This window comes from Sylvia atricapilla, chromosome 1 (assembly GCF_009819655.1).
Source record: "Sylvia atricapilla isolate bSylAtr1 chromosome 1, bSylAtr1.pri, whole genome shotgun sequence".
Taxonomy (NCBI): Eukaryota; Metazoa; Chordata; class Aves; order Passeriformes; family Sylviidae; genus Sylvia; species Sylvia atricapilla.
In genome coordinates this window covers 44977756-44995186 of record NC_089140.1, presented here as the reverse complement: position 1 = coordinate 44995186, position 17431 = coordinate 44977756, and the positions used below count along the sequence as shown (strand labels likewise).

At 38.8% G+C, this 17431-nt stretch overlaps 1 protein-coding gene across 6 annotated transcripts in view; it reads left to right on the top strand.

The window, feature by feature from the left end:
* Window positions 1–17431, top strand: part of TRAK1 (trafficking kinesin protein 1) — a 129257-nt gene that overhangs the window by 15345 nt on the left and 96481 nt on the right. The window contains exon 1 of one of the 6 annotated variants that reach the window (XM_066321295.1): window positions 9077–9278. The exons of 1 other annotated variant lie outside the window; for it this stretch is intronic. In XM_066321295.1, the coding sequence (XP_066177392.1) occupies window positions 9124–9278 (155 nt within the window). In that variant the 5' untranslated portion in view covers window positions 9077–9123. Of the gene's footprint in view, window positions 1–9076; window positions 9279–17431 lie in introns of those variants that run through there. 4 more of the 6 variants (XM_066321285.1, XM_066321304.1, XM_066321338.1 and 1 more) reach the window with 4 other exon arrangements.

The following is a 17431-nucleotide window of genomic DNA, read 5'->3' as shown; positions in this document are numbered from 1 at the left end:
TTTCCTAAAACATCTGGGTGATGAATACCTGTTAGAGCCCAATGCTGACTCAGTGTGAGCTTAAAGAGTTCCATATTCTGAGTGCTGTGCTCTGCAGTCTTCTTTTTCCCTTTCTTTGGAATATGGATTTTCTTGTTGATAAACCAGCACTTGTGAACATGTTTTAAAAAAAGCTGGTAGAAACAATCATTTTTAAGTAAACTAAATGGACAGGAATGAACACAGTCTATGAGTTGAGTGGAAGAAAAAAAGGAAAACCTACTTCTGTAAGTTCAATTAAATGCAGTTAAGCATTTTAGGTTTCTAACCCTGGATCCCTGAGATTTGCAGTTATTTTGTTGAGGAGCTTCATTTTATGGAGTAGTGCTGAACTGAAGTTTAATGAAAGGAGTGTGGGGAAATCCTATGGTAACACTGACTATTGAACTGCTCAAAATTGAAGGATTCAACTTGCTTTCTGTGTTGGTTCTTTAGTGAAACGCAGATTGAGTTAAGAATGAGTGAACATGTCCAACCCTTGAGGATTTCTGTGCTTTGCCTGGATTGGGGGCCAGAGTCAGGAGTGGCCACATGAGTCTGTGCTGAGATCATTAGGCTGAGGACACCAGCTGTGCTATTATTAGGGGTTTTAAAGTCTGCGGCAGATGTTCTTAGGCTCTGTTCCAGCCCCTACATATGGTGCAGTAGAATACATGGAACAAGAAATTCTGACAAATTGTTTTCCTATTCAAGAAACAGATTTTAATTTTTTTCCCTGTGTAGCTGGACAAGATAACAAATATTTTGAATGTATTAAAAACCTGTTTGAAGTATTTGAAACAAACAAACAAAAGTTTTAAAAATTCACTCTCCTATGAGAGTAAGTACAAGTGCTTTCCTTGAAAAGGAGAACTCGAGGGTCTAGCCAGAACTCAAGTTTAGAAGTGCATGTGTTTTGCTGTTGAAGTATTTGTTTTCTATTTTCCTTACCGCTGGTATTTGGACAGGACCCTTGCTGTATTTTTTTTTTGTGTATGTATATAATGGAAAGATGTACCTGCAAACATTTTGCATGATAGTGATGAGACGCAAGATAAGATGTAATATACACAGAGCAAAGAGTTATTAATGATGAGATTAAAGTCTTTGAACAGAAGTATTGCTTATTATGTTATGGTGATACAGCACATAGCATGAAGAAAAGCATATTTTTCTTTCTGTTGTCATAAGAATGTGTCTTGTTTTGAATGTGTAATTAATTTTCTCTCTGGATATCACTTAACCTGTTTAAGTACCCTCAAAGTATAAATCACAGGCTGCTCTGTGGAGTTCTGTGTTGTAAAAAATGCAAAAGGGAAGTATCTGCCAGGAAGATGCAAATCTGAGTTAATAACAGAAAGTGCATAAGGAGAACGCAAACTCCTTAAAATAGGTAGCAAGTATGTCTCTATATCTCATGTGTTACAGGTTTTTTAGCCATGGAAGTGTGTTGTTGCTAAGCAGAACAACAAATGTTTAAACAATTCCGTGTACATCACCCTTTCCTCTCTGTCATCGAAGTATGTGGTTTTTTTGAGGTAAACCAGCTGAGATGGTGCACAAGTTACCCTGTGTTGAGCACAAAGGGAAGAAAATGCAACAGTTGCCAAGTTTATTATTGATGAATTTTTGTGTGCCCATCTCTCAGCTTCCAAACTCTATGAAGCAGCTCTTATACAGAGCTTTTCAGTATGATAAAAGGACCCAAATTAAGCAATTGAAATGCAGTTCTTATTGAGGACCTTTTGCATGCATTTTCTCTGTGCATGTTTCTTGCTGGATGTTAGAAGAACAGAGTATACCATTAGTCAGAACATCTGAGTACTCATTCTCTGCATTGTTTTATCTGACACCAAGGAAACAGTGAGGGTGGCCTAAAGGTTTTTGGGTTTTTTTGCTCTTAAGTTGGTCAACTGGGATTTTCATCCAATGTTCTGATGCACTTGTAGGTGCGTAATGCTGATAAGGGATATGTTTCTAGCTCTAGTCTGAATGTGATTTCTCCTTTTGATTTCCCTAGCCCCAAACTGTTAATCTTTCTACCTTCTGGTAAAGGTGCTATTTTAAACCATTGCTGAGGCAGGTAGTTCTTCAGGCTGTTTCCACAATATAACCTAAAAGAGCTAAGTGTGTCTGTGTACTGCACTGGGAGCAATGAGATGTGACCCTAGGAGTGTGTGGTGGTTGATGTGAGTGGGTGCCGTACTACAGCTTATACCTGGTCGTTTGAGAGTACTGCTCTGTGGTTGCACTGCAGGTAAGCAGGACTGTGTGCTGAAGTTTGTGTGTTGGTAACTCAAGTTGATAGCAGTGAGTAATCACTTGCCATTTGAGTAAGATTGTGACAGTCCACATAGTCACATAGCTCCTACGAAAAGAACAGTTTCTCCTGTGTTACTGAGATTACAGTGTGGGACCCAGAGAAAATTTAAGAGGATTAGTCATGGCATGTTGCATTAAGCCTGACTGCTTAATCAGAAGGATTTTTTCCTGAAGATTTTGTTGGTGAAAGTGGGAAAATTGGGATATTGATGAGCGCCAGAAGCATGTTTTAAAGCCTGGAGCAAGCAAAGTCTTAATATGCTAATGTGACTGGTTAGAACATGTTTTTCTCAGGTAAGAGGTGAACTATCACATCTGCATGATAGGAGGAGACTGAGCTAAATGTGCTTGGGCTATTAAGCTTGCCTTCATAGGTGACAGGCCTTGTTGGACTAGAATGGAGTATTTATATAGCTTCTTACAGTATCAACTACTTTCTAACTGAAAAATAATTGCTTGGATTAAAGTGGTTAAGTCTTGCACAGCCTTGCACTGAGAGTATTAAGCTTGGGTCAGCTCCCCCCCTCTTCCCCCAGTTCTGAACTTTAACAACCTGTTCACTTCTCTGTGCATGAGATGGGAGGAGAGAAGGAAGATTTGTTATAAACAGATTTCAGAAATGCGTTTTCCTCTTCCAAGGATGTGCTTAGAAGCAGTTACGCTTGTTAAATCTTAACTTCCAGAATGCCCTCCAACTCCAGTGATGCCATCAGTGGTGTTGGTTCACATATTTCTTTTTGCTAGAAAATGCTTCCATGCAATGGGTTTGAGCTGAGCAGTAGACAGTTATATTTTAATATCTCGGTAACTCTAGATTGCTTTAGACATATAGGTTCTCGTGTGGGTGTGTATCTTTGTGGGTAGATGGAGCAAAACTCATCCTCTCACTGAACATATGTTCTAAGTCTCCTCTGTGAGAATATGCAGGAGCCTACTAGTCAGTTTTACTCTTTCTTCAGCCTTAATAAGTATATTGTAAATAGTGTGGGAACTACCAAGTTAGGGGTATGTGTGTATTTGTTTTATCAAGATTCATTTTGCTAACTGACACGTTGATAGATTAATGCTTACTCCTTCGGTGTATTGAAAACGGGACTGTGGATTTGTTTGTTTACTTAGTAATTTTTTTTTAAATAGCCCTCTCTTCCACAAGCTTGATAGTTCCTTTTTCTGGCTATCTTACAGTACTGAGCACGTTTCTGCTTCAAGTCAGCAGTAGGAAGAGAAGTTTGTGCTCTAAAATGAGTGGAGGTTTGAAGAAGCAGATCTCCCACTCTCTCTCCCTCGTCCTAGTTTAAAATTAGATCTGCTGGCCTAACAGGAAGGGGCTTACATTTCTTGCACATTTTCCAACTGTCAAGCAGAGCATGTAGTCATGCTGAACAAAGCAGCAGCATTCCTGGATCCTTTTAATGATGTATTCAGAACTCCAGTGCCTCCTGATTTAATGAGTACAGTGAATGTATTCACAACTAACAAGAGTGTGCTCATTAAACAGCAGTAAGTTAACTGTCCTATTCTCTTGTAGCAATCCAGTTCATAATTAAATGGTGCCATATCTGAATACAAGACTGGACTGTCAAATGGAGAGGTTAGATGTTCTGTGGGTCTGTGTGGTTAGATGGGGTTGTTGGAGTATAAGTAATTTAGCTTAGCTTGTCTCACTGATAGGGATACTTTTCTTGGTGGAGACTTTGTGTTTACAGCTCCCAACCAAACAAAAAGTTTAAACTTAAGCAGTCATAGTGTTAATTTAAATTGTCTTTTAGTTGATAACTTTGAGGTTTGTATTCTACTCCACTGCACTACTGCTGTTGTGTAAATCCACATTGTCACAGCTATGCTAACTGGATTTTTTAGACTGCAACTGAGGGCAGACTTGGACCTTTGGTTGACTTTACTGCTACAAAAACTTAGTCTTGACAATCCCGATGGTTAAGTGGTGACATGTGAAAAATGAAGAGATCAGTTTAGTGTTTTGGATTGGCAGATGTAGGCTGAACCAAAAGTTAGGTTGCTTAGAGGCATACAGGAGTTTGTTGGAATTGTCTTCGCTAATGTTGAGATAAAAGTAGCAGCTGAGTTCTCACCTAAGTTATCTACCCCCTAAAGTGCACTTATGTTTTTGTAGAATTGTGGGTAGAAAATGTAAATATTGATTTCTTGTCTTTGCTTTTAATCTAATGTCTATTCTGAAATATTTTGGTTTTAGTAGTTACAGCCAGTGTTTAATAATGGATTTGGAGGCAGAGGGAATTTGGGCCTGAGGGAGGGACAGCATATGCCCTCTGTCTGCTTTTCTACTGGGAACCTCCTGACACTGTCTTGGGGCCTTTTAGCATAATCGGGATGACACCAAACTGGTTCTTGTTTCAAACCAGCTGACAGTCTCCCGTTTGTGCCCTCTGTCTTTGTTTAAACTGATTTCAGAAAAAAGCCACACAGTCTTTAGTACCTGTTTGCCATCTGGAAAACGAGGCTCCCGTGTGGATAGAGGCAGATGTACTGAATGTTTGATGCAGCCCTCTGCAGCTGCTGCCTCTTCCTGCAGGCTGGCTGTACCTGGCTCTGATGTCTGCTCCTCAGCCAGTCCCTGCAGGTCCCTGGCATGGGCTCCTGTGCAAGTCTGTCAAATGGATGCTGAACTCTCTAATAATTCCTCTTTTCCCAAAGAGCCATTTTCATTCAGATACCCCGTGTAAGCATCACTGCTTGTCTTCTACCCTTTCATGCCAACACTGAATGGCAAGGTTCCTTTTAAACATGAACTTCCTGCTTTGTTCATGCTTCATATGTTGTAAAACCTAGTCAAGAATTATTTGATGTAATTCAAAGCAAGAAAATTTGCACACTCCAGAGTAAGGAAAGTAAGGAAGAACCTGTTCTTTCCATCTTTAAATAAGAGTCACCCATAGTGGTTGATTCAAACTGGAAACCACTTGTTTACTTGACACATCCTATGGAGACACTCTTGAAGCTACGAGTGTCTGGTGTAGTGTGAGTGTGTGGAATGAGCACGCTGTGTAGAGAAGGAGGACAGAGGTGTGGAGGAGTCCTCAAGGTGTCTTTGGCTTGTTTTAATCCTCAGTAAATTTCCCTGCTGGTTATCTGGAACAAGTGAATTCAGGTGGTTGACAGTTTTGTGTAACTCACCTGATAAAGATGAGTTGGGAACTGCCTTAGGAATACCATCCAAAACAGAGACAGATTTTCAGTTTTCTGCTTCTGCCCACAGGGGGGGTTTTTTCTGTCTGTATGGTGCAGATTGGTAAAAGGCCTGTGTGTTTTTCTTCAGTTGTGTGTTTGGTGGAGGTGAGTGAGGATGGTGGTTGCTTTAGGTTTTGTTTTTTGGGGTATAGGACTGCCAGGACAGAGAAGGAGTGTTTGGGGGAAATGCTGCTTTTGTTTTTAGTCATATTTCTGTGGTTGAGTTGCTTTTAACTTATTTTGATACCGGACCACAAATGTGCATTAGATGAGGAAGAAAGTGGAGAGTTCCTGTGTTCCTCAAGGCTATTTTTCCCATGTCTTAAATCTGTCTAAATTAATTCTGAACTTTGTCTGTGTTTGGCTTAAGTGTTCTATAAAAATTTGGAGCTTTGTATTTGGTTTACAGCTTTCTTACAGTAGCCATATCAATTATTTTATACTTTTAATATTAAGGTAGTCTACAATTCTGCATACTTGCTCAGGGATTCATCTGATCTTTACTGACTATATCTGGGTATCTGAAAAGCTGAGACACATTCCAAATGTTCTAGTTCTGAGTAATAATTTATGTTGTCTACATACTGTCTTTTCAGAGAAGCTGCAGGGGGAGGATTTTGGGCTGAACACATACTTGCTTGTGTGGGTATGAAAGGGCAGTGTAGGGGATATCCTTCACCAGAAAAATGATCCACAGTTTTCTCTGTAAACTTTCTTCACTCATTATTTCGATTTGGATCTTAACACTCACTGGGCCAAATACCAGTTACTACGAAGTATAAACTTTAATACCTTGCATTAGTAAAACAACACTGGTTATTAACACAGGCAAGTCCCTCCTCCAGTCTCTCTCAATGATTTTTAAAGATAATGATCTTTTCATTCCTCACTACCGAGCCAAGATAGTAGTGAAAGGTATATTGCAAACTAATAGAATAAAATAATTTGGAAACATTGAATTGAAATACATTATAGATAAAGGAAATAAAGATTTTTTTTGTGCTCTGCATGTAGACTTATTATTAAGGTGGTGGGGTTTTTTGGTTGGGATGGTTTTTCCCATAGCAAATGGACTATCAAAGAATAAATGTGCCAGACAGCACATTTATTTATTAAAGCAAAGTTATTTGCTTTAGTATTGCAAAGCAGACAGTCTTGAGGATGTGCAGTGTGAGTAGATGGATGGTGTAGGTCATGCAATGCTGGATTGGTGCTGCTATGTTGACGCAATATTTTATTGGTAGGCAGGAGACACTGGTTAATGTCTTGAGGCTTTGAAGGTTGTATTGTGTCAGCAAGGTGACCTCATAAAAATATGTGTCTAAATAGCCTATATCTGTCTCTATCTATACAAGATTTACTTGCCAGTCAACTAGAGTTAAATCCTAATCTATCCCCCTCGATATTTTACAGTGGCACAGTCTGGCAGAGGATAAATAATTTTACTGCCAGTTCATTCTTGATTACAGTGTCAGCAAATGTTCCTACTATTGAAGATATGTGGGCAAGGCAGATGGGAGATGGTAATTACATGGACTCATTAGGAAACCTAAAAGAAAAGTGTTGGTTGAAAAATTCTTAGTTCTCAGAAAAACTGTTCTGCAATTTAACTTAAAAATTAATGAAAACAAAAACTAGATTTCCACAAGATAATTTATTACCTCTTCTGATTTTTGGGGAAACATCTCTTGAAATCCCGATTTGTACAGGAAGGGTATGAACAGGAAATCTCTCTTACTTCTGCGTTTTTAGTTCTTTCTTTCTGAAAGAAAGGAGTTCTTTCCAGCATTTCTGTTGCTGGGAAAAAACCAGTTTTGTCTGCAATTTCAGCCTTTATAAAAGAGTATTTTATTCCCTTCCTTGACCACTGAGAGTGCTGTATTTGTATATTGCTACAAATGTTTGTTCTGGGTTGTCTTTAACTGATTGCTGGAGGTCTACTGCTGTGTTTCTTTCCTTTCTTTTTTTCTTTATTTTTTTTGCATTCTTTGGGAGGAAAGGAGACTTCAGTTCTGTGTGAAAAAGAATTATTTGTATTTACTTTGTCTTGTTGTTTCACTGTCAGGCTCAAATTTAATTTCTTTTACTGCAGGTGTTTCAGTTCATGCTTATGATGAAGTATAGAAATGCACCTGGGAATAGAATTGTATTTGCAAATGTAAATCACCTCATCAAATCCGCCATTCACCATATGGTGAATTACAGTCTGCCGTAATCATAGCCTGATGCTGGAACAGTTCTGCACTTCAGTATGTTAAAACTTGGAGTCAGGACTGTGGTGAAGCAGGAAAACAGTGGTGTGAAAAGACACTGGGCATACCTGGAGCCTCACTGATCAAGTAAATGACAGTTCATGTGTCCTAAAGCCTGGATGTTATCCAGTCACACAGTTATGCTCAGTTTGGAACTGAGGAATAATCATAGAATCAGAATGCTTTGGGTTAGAAGGGACTTTTAAAATGATATTTGAGTAGAGTTTCCAGCAGCCAAAATCTTGATGCAATGGGAGGCACTGTGAGTAACCACTGATGTGTGAGTCTTTTGATTAATTACAATTGAACTTGTAAAAATCTGTTTAGTTAAATATGATGGGGGAGGTGACTTCTAATAAGCAAGATCAGATGATGAATGCTTAAAATTGCATTATTTGTCCTTATGTCTGAAGGAGCATCTGGTTTGGAATACTTTTTTGCACAGAGGGAGTTGGATTTCATATCTACCAAGATTCAAACGTTTATCCTTGGTGCAGGTTTGCCCCTGGAAGACTGTTTACACATCCTTTGTTTTGACACTGTGTTTTCAGTTACATCAGTCCACAAAAAAAAAAAAAAAAAAAAAAAAAAAGCTGCTTGGAGGAGAGGTGACTGCAATGGTAAGCTTATCCTTAGTTTGAGGGAACAGGGGGATGGCTGAGAAGAACTGCTGAGGCTTGTTTTGGAGAAGGTAAGAAAGGAAATTCCTCATGGTTTTCTTGAGGAATAGTAAAATATTTCCAAATTCTTAAAAGTTTGGTGAGGTGACAGGTCATCCCCTATATAAAAATGCCATTTTGAGAAGGGCAGAGTTTGTGACTGGCTTTACCTTGAAGGATAATTTCAGGAAGAAGGGGTTTAATTTATTGGATTACATGTGTGATTTCCAGATGAGCTCATTGCTCTGTTCTCTTATGAGTGTTTCAACACAAGCAGAGGAAAGCCTTAGTCTTTTGAGATGTATATGCCGTTTTAAAGTACAACTTTATTTTGCTCTGTAGATAAATTTTATTACTTTTGTGAAGACTCTGGAAACTCTGCAGTGTTTCCTGGTGTTTAGAAGGAAAATATTTGCTACCATCTGTCCTGTCCAGAGGACTTTTGTATGTGGTTGTCTATACAGCTTTGTTCTCAAATTAAAAGTTTTGGATGTGGTTACAAATGTAGATATTGTAACACGCATTTAAAAGATCAAGGTTTTAATGCAGCAGACAGAAAAGAGGAGTAGCTTAACTCTGTTTGATTCAGTTCGGTAGTTTGTGTAACTGCTCTGCCAAGAGGATGAGGAAACTTGTGGGTGAGCCAAAGTTAAAATTGCATTCAAATGACCTTACAGGATCAAGAACTGTTCGTGTGGGGGAAGCACAAACAGAAGCAACACTTTGCTGGCCAAATGGTGAGATTCTGGTGGGGAAAAGGAGACCTAGGAAAGGAAGAATGCTATGCAGATGGTCAGGAGCAAAAGGACTTGAAAACCAGGTACGGCAGGGGCTGTTACGGAGCCTTAATCCCCCAGTACTGTTTGTTGGTCTTAGAGCTGAGCTTTGGCTGTACTGTGTATGTAGTGTGTGTGGAGAAGCATCGCTGGCCATGTTTTAAATTAACTCAGACAAAAGAAAGAAACATGGCAAACACTGCTTTAGTGCTTTACATTTTCCCTTACTCAGCAGTTTAGTTGAATGCTGTTTTTCAGCTGTTGCACTGCATAACGCTGCCCAGCATCTTTCTCAAATACTGCTGAGCTGAGCTGCTGTTGGGTGCTCAGATGCAGCTTTAGACTGGTGGAGCAGGGGTACAGACTTATGCTTTGGTGTTCAAAAGTAGGTTAGTGACAGTGTTCTGCTTCAGTGGGTCAAGGATCACTGTTTACTGTGATCGCTTCCCTCCCTGCCTCCACTCTAATGTTAGTAAACTGGCATGTTATTTACCATCATGAGATTTTTTGAGAATAAACCAGAAGGAATCTGAGCTAATATTTTAAGGTTGCAGATAAAACTGCTTTGGGCATCAGGTCTCTTAAGTTGTGGTATTATTGTTAAATATGTTCTATGTTGGAAACAGGCAGATCGGTGCAAGAGGAATTACTTGCACACTTTTGCACACTTTGAGCTGTAAAGAAATTGCAGTTATTTGAGGTGTTTGTATTGTCCTATATTTGTAGGACAAATAATTTTTCACCAATTTATGTTGGCGATCCTGGTGTTAGTATTTATATGCTGTGAGTATTGATCTTTGTATATTGGGTAGATAATTTGGTATCTCTTAGCCCATTTATTGAAGCATGCCATTAATGATGCCTATCTAATTGATATCCTGGACTTCATTCCATTAAAATGAAAATTCTTGCAATATAAGGTGTTTAGACATGAGTATTTCCTTTGAAACATGAGGACTTGGACTAAGGTTGTTGTCATTTTATTAAGCTTATTTTCTGGATGTGATTTCAGTTTGCTTTTCCAATCTGTACTTAAATTCCAAGCCAGAGCTTTAAAACAGAGAAAAAGCGTGAACCAGTTCAAAATTACTCATGAATTATGAGCAATATGAACTGTTGTCTTTGTAGAACTTTTTTTTAAGAACAGTTTTTCTTTTTAAATCCAATAGCTCTGGAATACTGAAGTGCTGTTGGAGAGTTACATTCTTACATTCTGGTGGCTGGAAAGCAGGGAAGCTCTTTAAATTTTTCCTCCCCAACTTGATCTTCATTGCTGTAATCAAACAAGGAGCAACTTTTTATAATTTGCTAGTTCTTTTTGCTACTGCACAACTTGGCTGTGTCTGAGCTCCATGAAAAGAATGAGTGTGCTTGGTGGATTTGTAAAAAAACCCTTACAACTGCTTCTCTTCAAGTTTAACTTAATTTTTTACATGTTCTTTGTTACAAAACCCATTTCAACTTTCAAAGTAGTTTAAAGGGCCTTTCTATCATTGGGAGCTTTTGAGCTTTGGAACAATGCCCATAATAGCTGTTCCTTGCTCTGTGATTGACTGACTTGAAGGAAGCTGACATTTCTTAATGAAAAGCTTTGCATTTTAAAACTCTATAAATAAATACTTTGTATGTGGACTACCTGCAATACCTAAAATCCTTAACACACTCAAAAATATCAATGCTACAATTGTTTTCAGACTATTGTAGGAAAGCAAAGGGAAGGAAACGAGATGTTTTTGTAGAGCTTTTAGCATTTTTGACATGATGTTTCAAGTACTTGTAATTGTAGTTGGGCAGAGATGGAGCTCAGATTAGGCAGAAAGAATACCCTTATTGTTGGTTCTTTTTAATCCCTCTTCTATCCCCACTGGTTCAGGTAGGATTATATTGCTACAGAATTGCACATAAATTCTAGTAGAAGCCCATGTCCTTAGGGAGTAGACTGAAAAAAAATCTGAGGTGTTCTTGAGTGAAATACATCTGATGGGTTCTTCTCATTTATTTCTGTATGGCTCACTTTCTTTTCCTCTTGTAAATCCACATTTCACTTACTGATAAAGAACATAAAGGTACAATGAATGCAGTGAATTTTTCTCTCTGTTTACTTAACTTACCCACATTTGTTTTTTCTTTAAGATAAGTCTTCTTGCAGTAAGGTGCTTGTATTCATCACAGAGTGGCTCAGCATTTGTCCCCACCCTTTTTTGTTTATCACTAAAATACAGAGGAACAGCTGCCTCACGCAGGTGTTGAGCAATTTCACTTCATAGAGATAGTCTTTTCGCAGGAACATGTTAAGTATTTTCAGCAGACTTAGTTCTTCTCAAACCCTAAACCCCCTCCCACAGCCCACTTTGTGTATCCGAGGTGTTGCTGTTAAATGTATGTACTGCTATGAAGCAGAGTGCAATCGAAAGAAATGTTTCTTACTGGTTAACTGTGTACTGGGAAGGAAAGTTGAACACAGATGAAGTTTATGTCAAAGGTCTTGTCCAGGAGGTCTTGTCCAGTGAGCAGTTTGGTTCTACACATATGAAGGGAGCTTGGATGAAAGGAAACAGTAGGTCTTGTACTAAAACTTGCAGTTTGTACAGACGAGCAAGGAAATCGAATAACTTAAGTGTTTAAACAGAACTGAAAGTATTAGGGCTGATTTATGATACATTTGCTAGCCTTCCTAACTAGAACTTCTAGTTAGGAATTATTTTGAGACAATTCAAATACGAAGTTAAAGACTGAGGAGGATGTGTGGTCTTTTAGAGCAGTAGAATTTGCCTTCAAGTCATCATGAGGCTGTTACAGGAATTACTGGGAAAACCTGAGACTTAGAAGTGATAGCAGTGTATATCACCTTTTGGGTTCCGTATTGTTAGATTTTTTAAGTACTGAAACTATTTTCTCATCAGCTATGATAATTTTTTTCCCCTTTGATCCCACCTCATGCTGAAATCCTTTTGCTCTAAAAGAAATGAAATGTGCTTTCTGATGTCATGTGACTTCTCACACACAGGGTTTCATCAGAAAACTGGAACTGAAGGTGAAAAAGGTAGCTAACAAAGAAACTTTCAATAGAGGAGATGCAGAAAGAATAGCTGCCTAGTTAGGCTCTAAAAATCATGTGAACTTTAAGCCACTCAAGTGCTTAAATAAGTGGAGGACTGGCCTGAGAGGCTTAATATAGACAGCTCAGATATCATGTGGAAACTCTAATATAGACATGTATTGATATAAGAGACCTTGAGTTTATTTTTATTTGTTCCTGATCAGATTGTTTGTTTGTTTCCCTTCCCATACCCCACTCTTTATTCTCAGGAAATGCAGTAAAATGGCAGCTGTTACTGCGCAACTACACCTCACTGTACCAGGGAGAGTGAGGGAAAATGGCCTTCAAATACTGGCACTTGTTCTGATTTGCTCAGTTTTCAGTGGAGTCTTCAGTAAACTTTTTTGGTGCTCTTCTTGATAACTTTGACTGGGAACAAGTAAAATAAGTAGTGACTCTGATCAGGATATCCTTCTGCTGCTGAGAAGCACTAGTGACTTTTGAAAGATGCAAGGTCACTGGGATTTCTACACTTTTTTTCTTTCTCTTAATGTCTTAGAACTAGTTTATTTGTTTGTCTGCTAATACTGCAGCTTCAAAATATAGCTATTACATCAACAGCATAATGATTTTAACTGTTCAGAAAACTCCTTGTTTCTTGCCTCGTCATTAGCAAAACAGCAGTAGGAAGGTCACCGTGTAACTGATGGGACTTGCCCTCTGATGGAAGTGTCATGGGAAAAACAAATGGACGGGTGGATTCTCTCCGTGTTTGCAGTAGCCATGGAAAGTTGTGCTTTGTTAAAATCTCCTTCAGGCTTAGGGAAAAAAATAGTCACCCATAGTCTTAAATCTTTACTTTTAAAAAAATACATTTTCAAGTATCACTTCAGCTCTTACCAGAAATTTATTTGGGATAAAATCATACTGTTGGTTTGGAAGCATCTGGGGATTTTAACTGTACAAGAAAAAAGTATCTGGAGTAGGTGGTGTTGGTATCACTCTGAATCTTCCTAAAATTACAGTCCTTAATGCAATCACTATCTATGACATATAATTGTACTTAGGAATCTGTAATTTCATAACTAGTGAATTTAGTTTAGGAAGTAATGTTATGAAAGCAAGAGTGTTGTCCTGCATGTGAACAGCTGAAATACCTCAACATCCTGACAAAACTAGAGTAAATTGGACACCTTCATTTTTGAAAGCATTTTAAACTGATGGTGAATGTTTCACTATTTAAGTTCTCAGTGTATAAAGATAACGTCTATGAACTATATAGAATAAGGGGAGGAATAAGTGTCAGAACAAGGCTTTTAGTGGTTGGTTGCAGAGATTTTGCTGTCATGACACAAGAACCATGTTGTTCATTGCTTTTAAATAAGTCACAGTGCTCCTCTGTGGTAGCGCTGAGTGGTGGAAGTTGCTGAAGTTTGTGATCTTGACGGGGAGGACAGTTTTGTGTATGAAGTTTCTAAGTCTTGCTTTTTCTGTATCTTTCTGAGAGGTGGCAAGTTACTTTTGAATTAAAAAATCTCAAATACAGAGTTTGTAAGATGAACAAGTGATTGGGTATTTTTGATGTTGAAGCACTCGTTCCATTTCATAAAGTGCCATTAAAATTATTCTCCCTTCTCAAGGCTTGGTGGAAACATGCTTCACGTACCTTTTGGAGACTAACTGGCCTTTGATTCTTGTAGCTCAGGGCTTTGGATAATAAAGGATTTTGCGTGCATTTTTCTGTGGTGGTCACAGCAGAAATGAAGCAGCAAAACCCACAATGCAGGTATCCATACAGATGCAACCTGGGCAAGTCTTTTAATCCCCTGCCTGTTTTGTTACTGTTTTATAGCAGGGGAAATAACTGAATGTGGGGAGCCTTCCACTTGCTTGTAGAATGTTACGTATGTTACTACATGTTCAGTCTGAAGACTTCCAGAGAAATGGTCATGGAAGACTGCCGAATGGCAAAGCAATATATATTTAAGTTCAAACTATCAATTTGATTTTAATGTATTTAGATTTTACAGTAAGTATTGCTTATAATGCAGAATCCTCAACTTTCTGAGGTTGCCTGTAAAGTATATGTCACCTGGAGAAAAAAACGTTGTGTCTGTAGTGGTCATGGATAGGCATGCAGTAAAGGCTTCCCTACCTCAGCAACCATTCTTTAGTCTGCCTTTTCAGTCTCTCTTGTCATCAGACTGAGCTGTGGAGCTGTTACTAAGTTTGCAGAAATGTTTTCCGCTGATGATGTGCATGTCTTGTAGCTGAGAAGTTATTTTTAGCAGTCTGGTGAGACTCAGTCACTGAGGGCCAGAGCCCTGGCGGAGATCTGGAAAAGGAAGCTGCCTGCCAGTGGGTTGGAATGGGAGAGGGGAAAATGGTACCTTTCATTCCCAACTATCTTTTTCTATTTTTGACTACATTGTTCTTTGCTGATAACTTGCAAAGAAAAGGCAGGTTTCCCAGGTTGGTAAAATTTTTGTTTGGCTGGGAATAATCTCTGTGTTACTGAGGCAAAATTAGTAGAATTGCATGAGTGGAAACTTCCATTTTCACTATGATGATGTTCAAGGGCTGCCCAGATCTCAACAGACACTGTTTACCTAGAGTGAATCTGAGGTGCTGCTTTTCACTCTGCCATAGTGGAAAGGCTCTGACCTGAGACAGTTTGTATGAAGTCAGAGTTATATTAATCTGTTCACTGCATTTGCTAATATACCAGACCTTTTCCTGACTGCGTACTGCCCAAGAAAAGTTAATGCAGATAACAGTGCCACTGAAAAAATAAATAATTTTAAATTGTGGAACCTTTAATTTGACCACAATACTGAGCTACAAGCAGCTTTTAAATGTTTAAAATTTGGTAAAACTCCCATGAGGCTCAACTTGACCTATTTTATTCTTAAAACTATTACGTAAAAAAGATTGCTGAGATAGAAAAATAGCAGAAAGCAGAAGGGGGTTCACCAGTTTACATGCTTATGTGCTGAAAGCTGCTGTTTTTTCCAGATGCTGGAACAGCTAGTGAGACTCACCTAAATAATTTGCTGTGCTTTTCCTCTCTTGTAGGTTTTTCTTATTTTTAATATGTGTTTTGTTCTAGTGCTATAATCAAAGGTCACCCCTAGTCTTTCAGTCGCCACGTGCATGGCTGAGTGAATGCGTTTTTCTTTCATGTTTGTCTTTGCAAAGAAAATCTGTAGGTGCAGAATTTAAAATGGGATTCAGAGTGGTTTGGGACTTCTCTAAATGACATAGCTGGGAATGCTGCCACATAGCAGACGCATTTCAGTGATGTGTGTTCCACTGCTGTAGGACACCAAAGATCAAGTAAGGTAGGCTGTGACGGTTGCTACTGACAGTGTTCATAAAGTAACATTCCATGCAAGAGAAGGTTTGCAGGCATGCTGAACAGCATCCTTTTTTTTATGACTGTTTTGGGGTAGGTTTTGTATGTTCCACCGTACTGTTTCTTTATAGTGGAATAGTGTTGTTTATCTGATTTGAAAAAACTTCTCCCTTTCTTACTTGAAAATAACTTGGAAGATATTTGTCTGTGTTTCCTTGGACCAATCAGGCTGGGTTCATGCTGAATGTCATCTCTCTTTGTTTTGACTGGTAGGCATTGGTCCCGTTCACAGTATTGTGAGATGGCCAACTTTTGTTGTGCTGTATGTGCAGTTGTGTGGATTTTTTGGGGCTTCATCCAGTGGTGCACTCTAATTTCTATATTGTCTGTATAGGATGTTGGTAGGAAAGTTTTGCATATGGCGCTGCAGTTTTGTTGAGTTGGATATTTTCTGCCTGCTGTCAGGTAGATGTACTCTGGATAATTTGCAAACTTGCTTAGCTGAAGTTCAGTTTTATTTTTACAGCAGTTTGTAATTTGTCTGAAGCACACAGGCCATAATGGTTAAAACTTGGTGGCTTTGGTGGTGTCCCTTGTCTTGCAGCAAAGGGAATTGGTGATGAATGCAAACTGTACTATGTTAGTGAAACATGAAATATTTGGTTTTAAAGACTTTATGGCATATGTGTCTCTGCTGAGGCTGATGATTGTGCTGAATAACATAAAAATGATGCAGCAGTGTCCTCTCTAGTTGCCTTTAACTTTAACTTTGGCTGTGAATGTCCTGGCAGCACTGTGCAGCTATATTACCTGCATGAATGTTTGGACCAAGGGTAGAGCATGCTCAAATTCCCTTCCTGCTATCATCTGTAGGATTATACACGGACATTGTGCACTAATCCATATTCTATATTATTTTGGCGTGATTCGTAAATAGATGTATAAATACAAAGAATTAAGCAGAATAGGTTCATGTGTCTTCAGTGACACAGTTGTGAGCATGACTGCAAAATCAAGCTTCTTATGGGATGAAAATAAACTTGTACAAGGGGAAAGAGGAAGAATCTGTCAAAATTCAGCAACCTGCACCTGAACACGCTATGTTAAGTCACAAATGCACTGCAGCAGCAAGAAAATAGTAGTCTTCGTTCTAGCTGTGTGCTTGAGGTTTGTGTGGTTTCTTAATCGCAAGAGAAATTGCTATCTCTATATAGGGCCGTTTGAAAATGAACAGCTTTGTTCTTAAGTGCATTCAGGTCTGAACACAGTGTAAATATAAAAAGAACAGAAATCTGTGAAATGGCACTATTATGCAGAAAGTTTTTTGAGAACTTGAAAAAAAAAATAAAAACAGCCCACCTAAAAACCCAGAGCTTACCAACTGTTCTTAAGTAATCTGTTGTCTGTCTCTGGACTTGTTTTACATTGTTCTTTCCTACTTCATTGTAGATTTAGCATGAATAATCAGAAATCAGTGAGAGCTGTAAAATACCTTTCTATTGCATATCAACATGACTGTATGAGCACTAATCTAGCAGTAGGATTCTGTGGGAGGCCATATGGGTGTATGCTGTGGTGTTTGCTTGGAGTTTCACGGTCTGTTCTGGCAGAACCCGTCTCTTCCGTGACCCGTCTGGCATACTGTGCAAGTGATCTTAGCCTAGAAAGTTGTAGATCCAAGTCAAGCTGCTGACCTTTTCCTCTTGCTTATTAATAAACCTTCATGTTTCTCCTGCAGTCAGTGTATAGAGCGAGGCTGGGGAAGAGCATTTCAGCAGCGTCTCACCCTGCCAAGAAGGTGG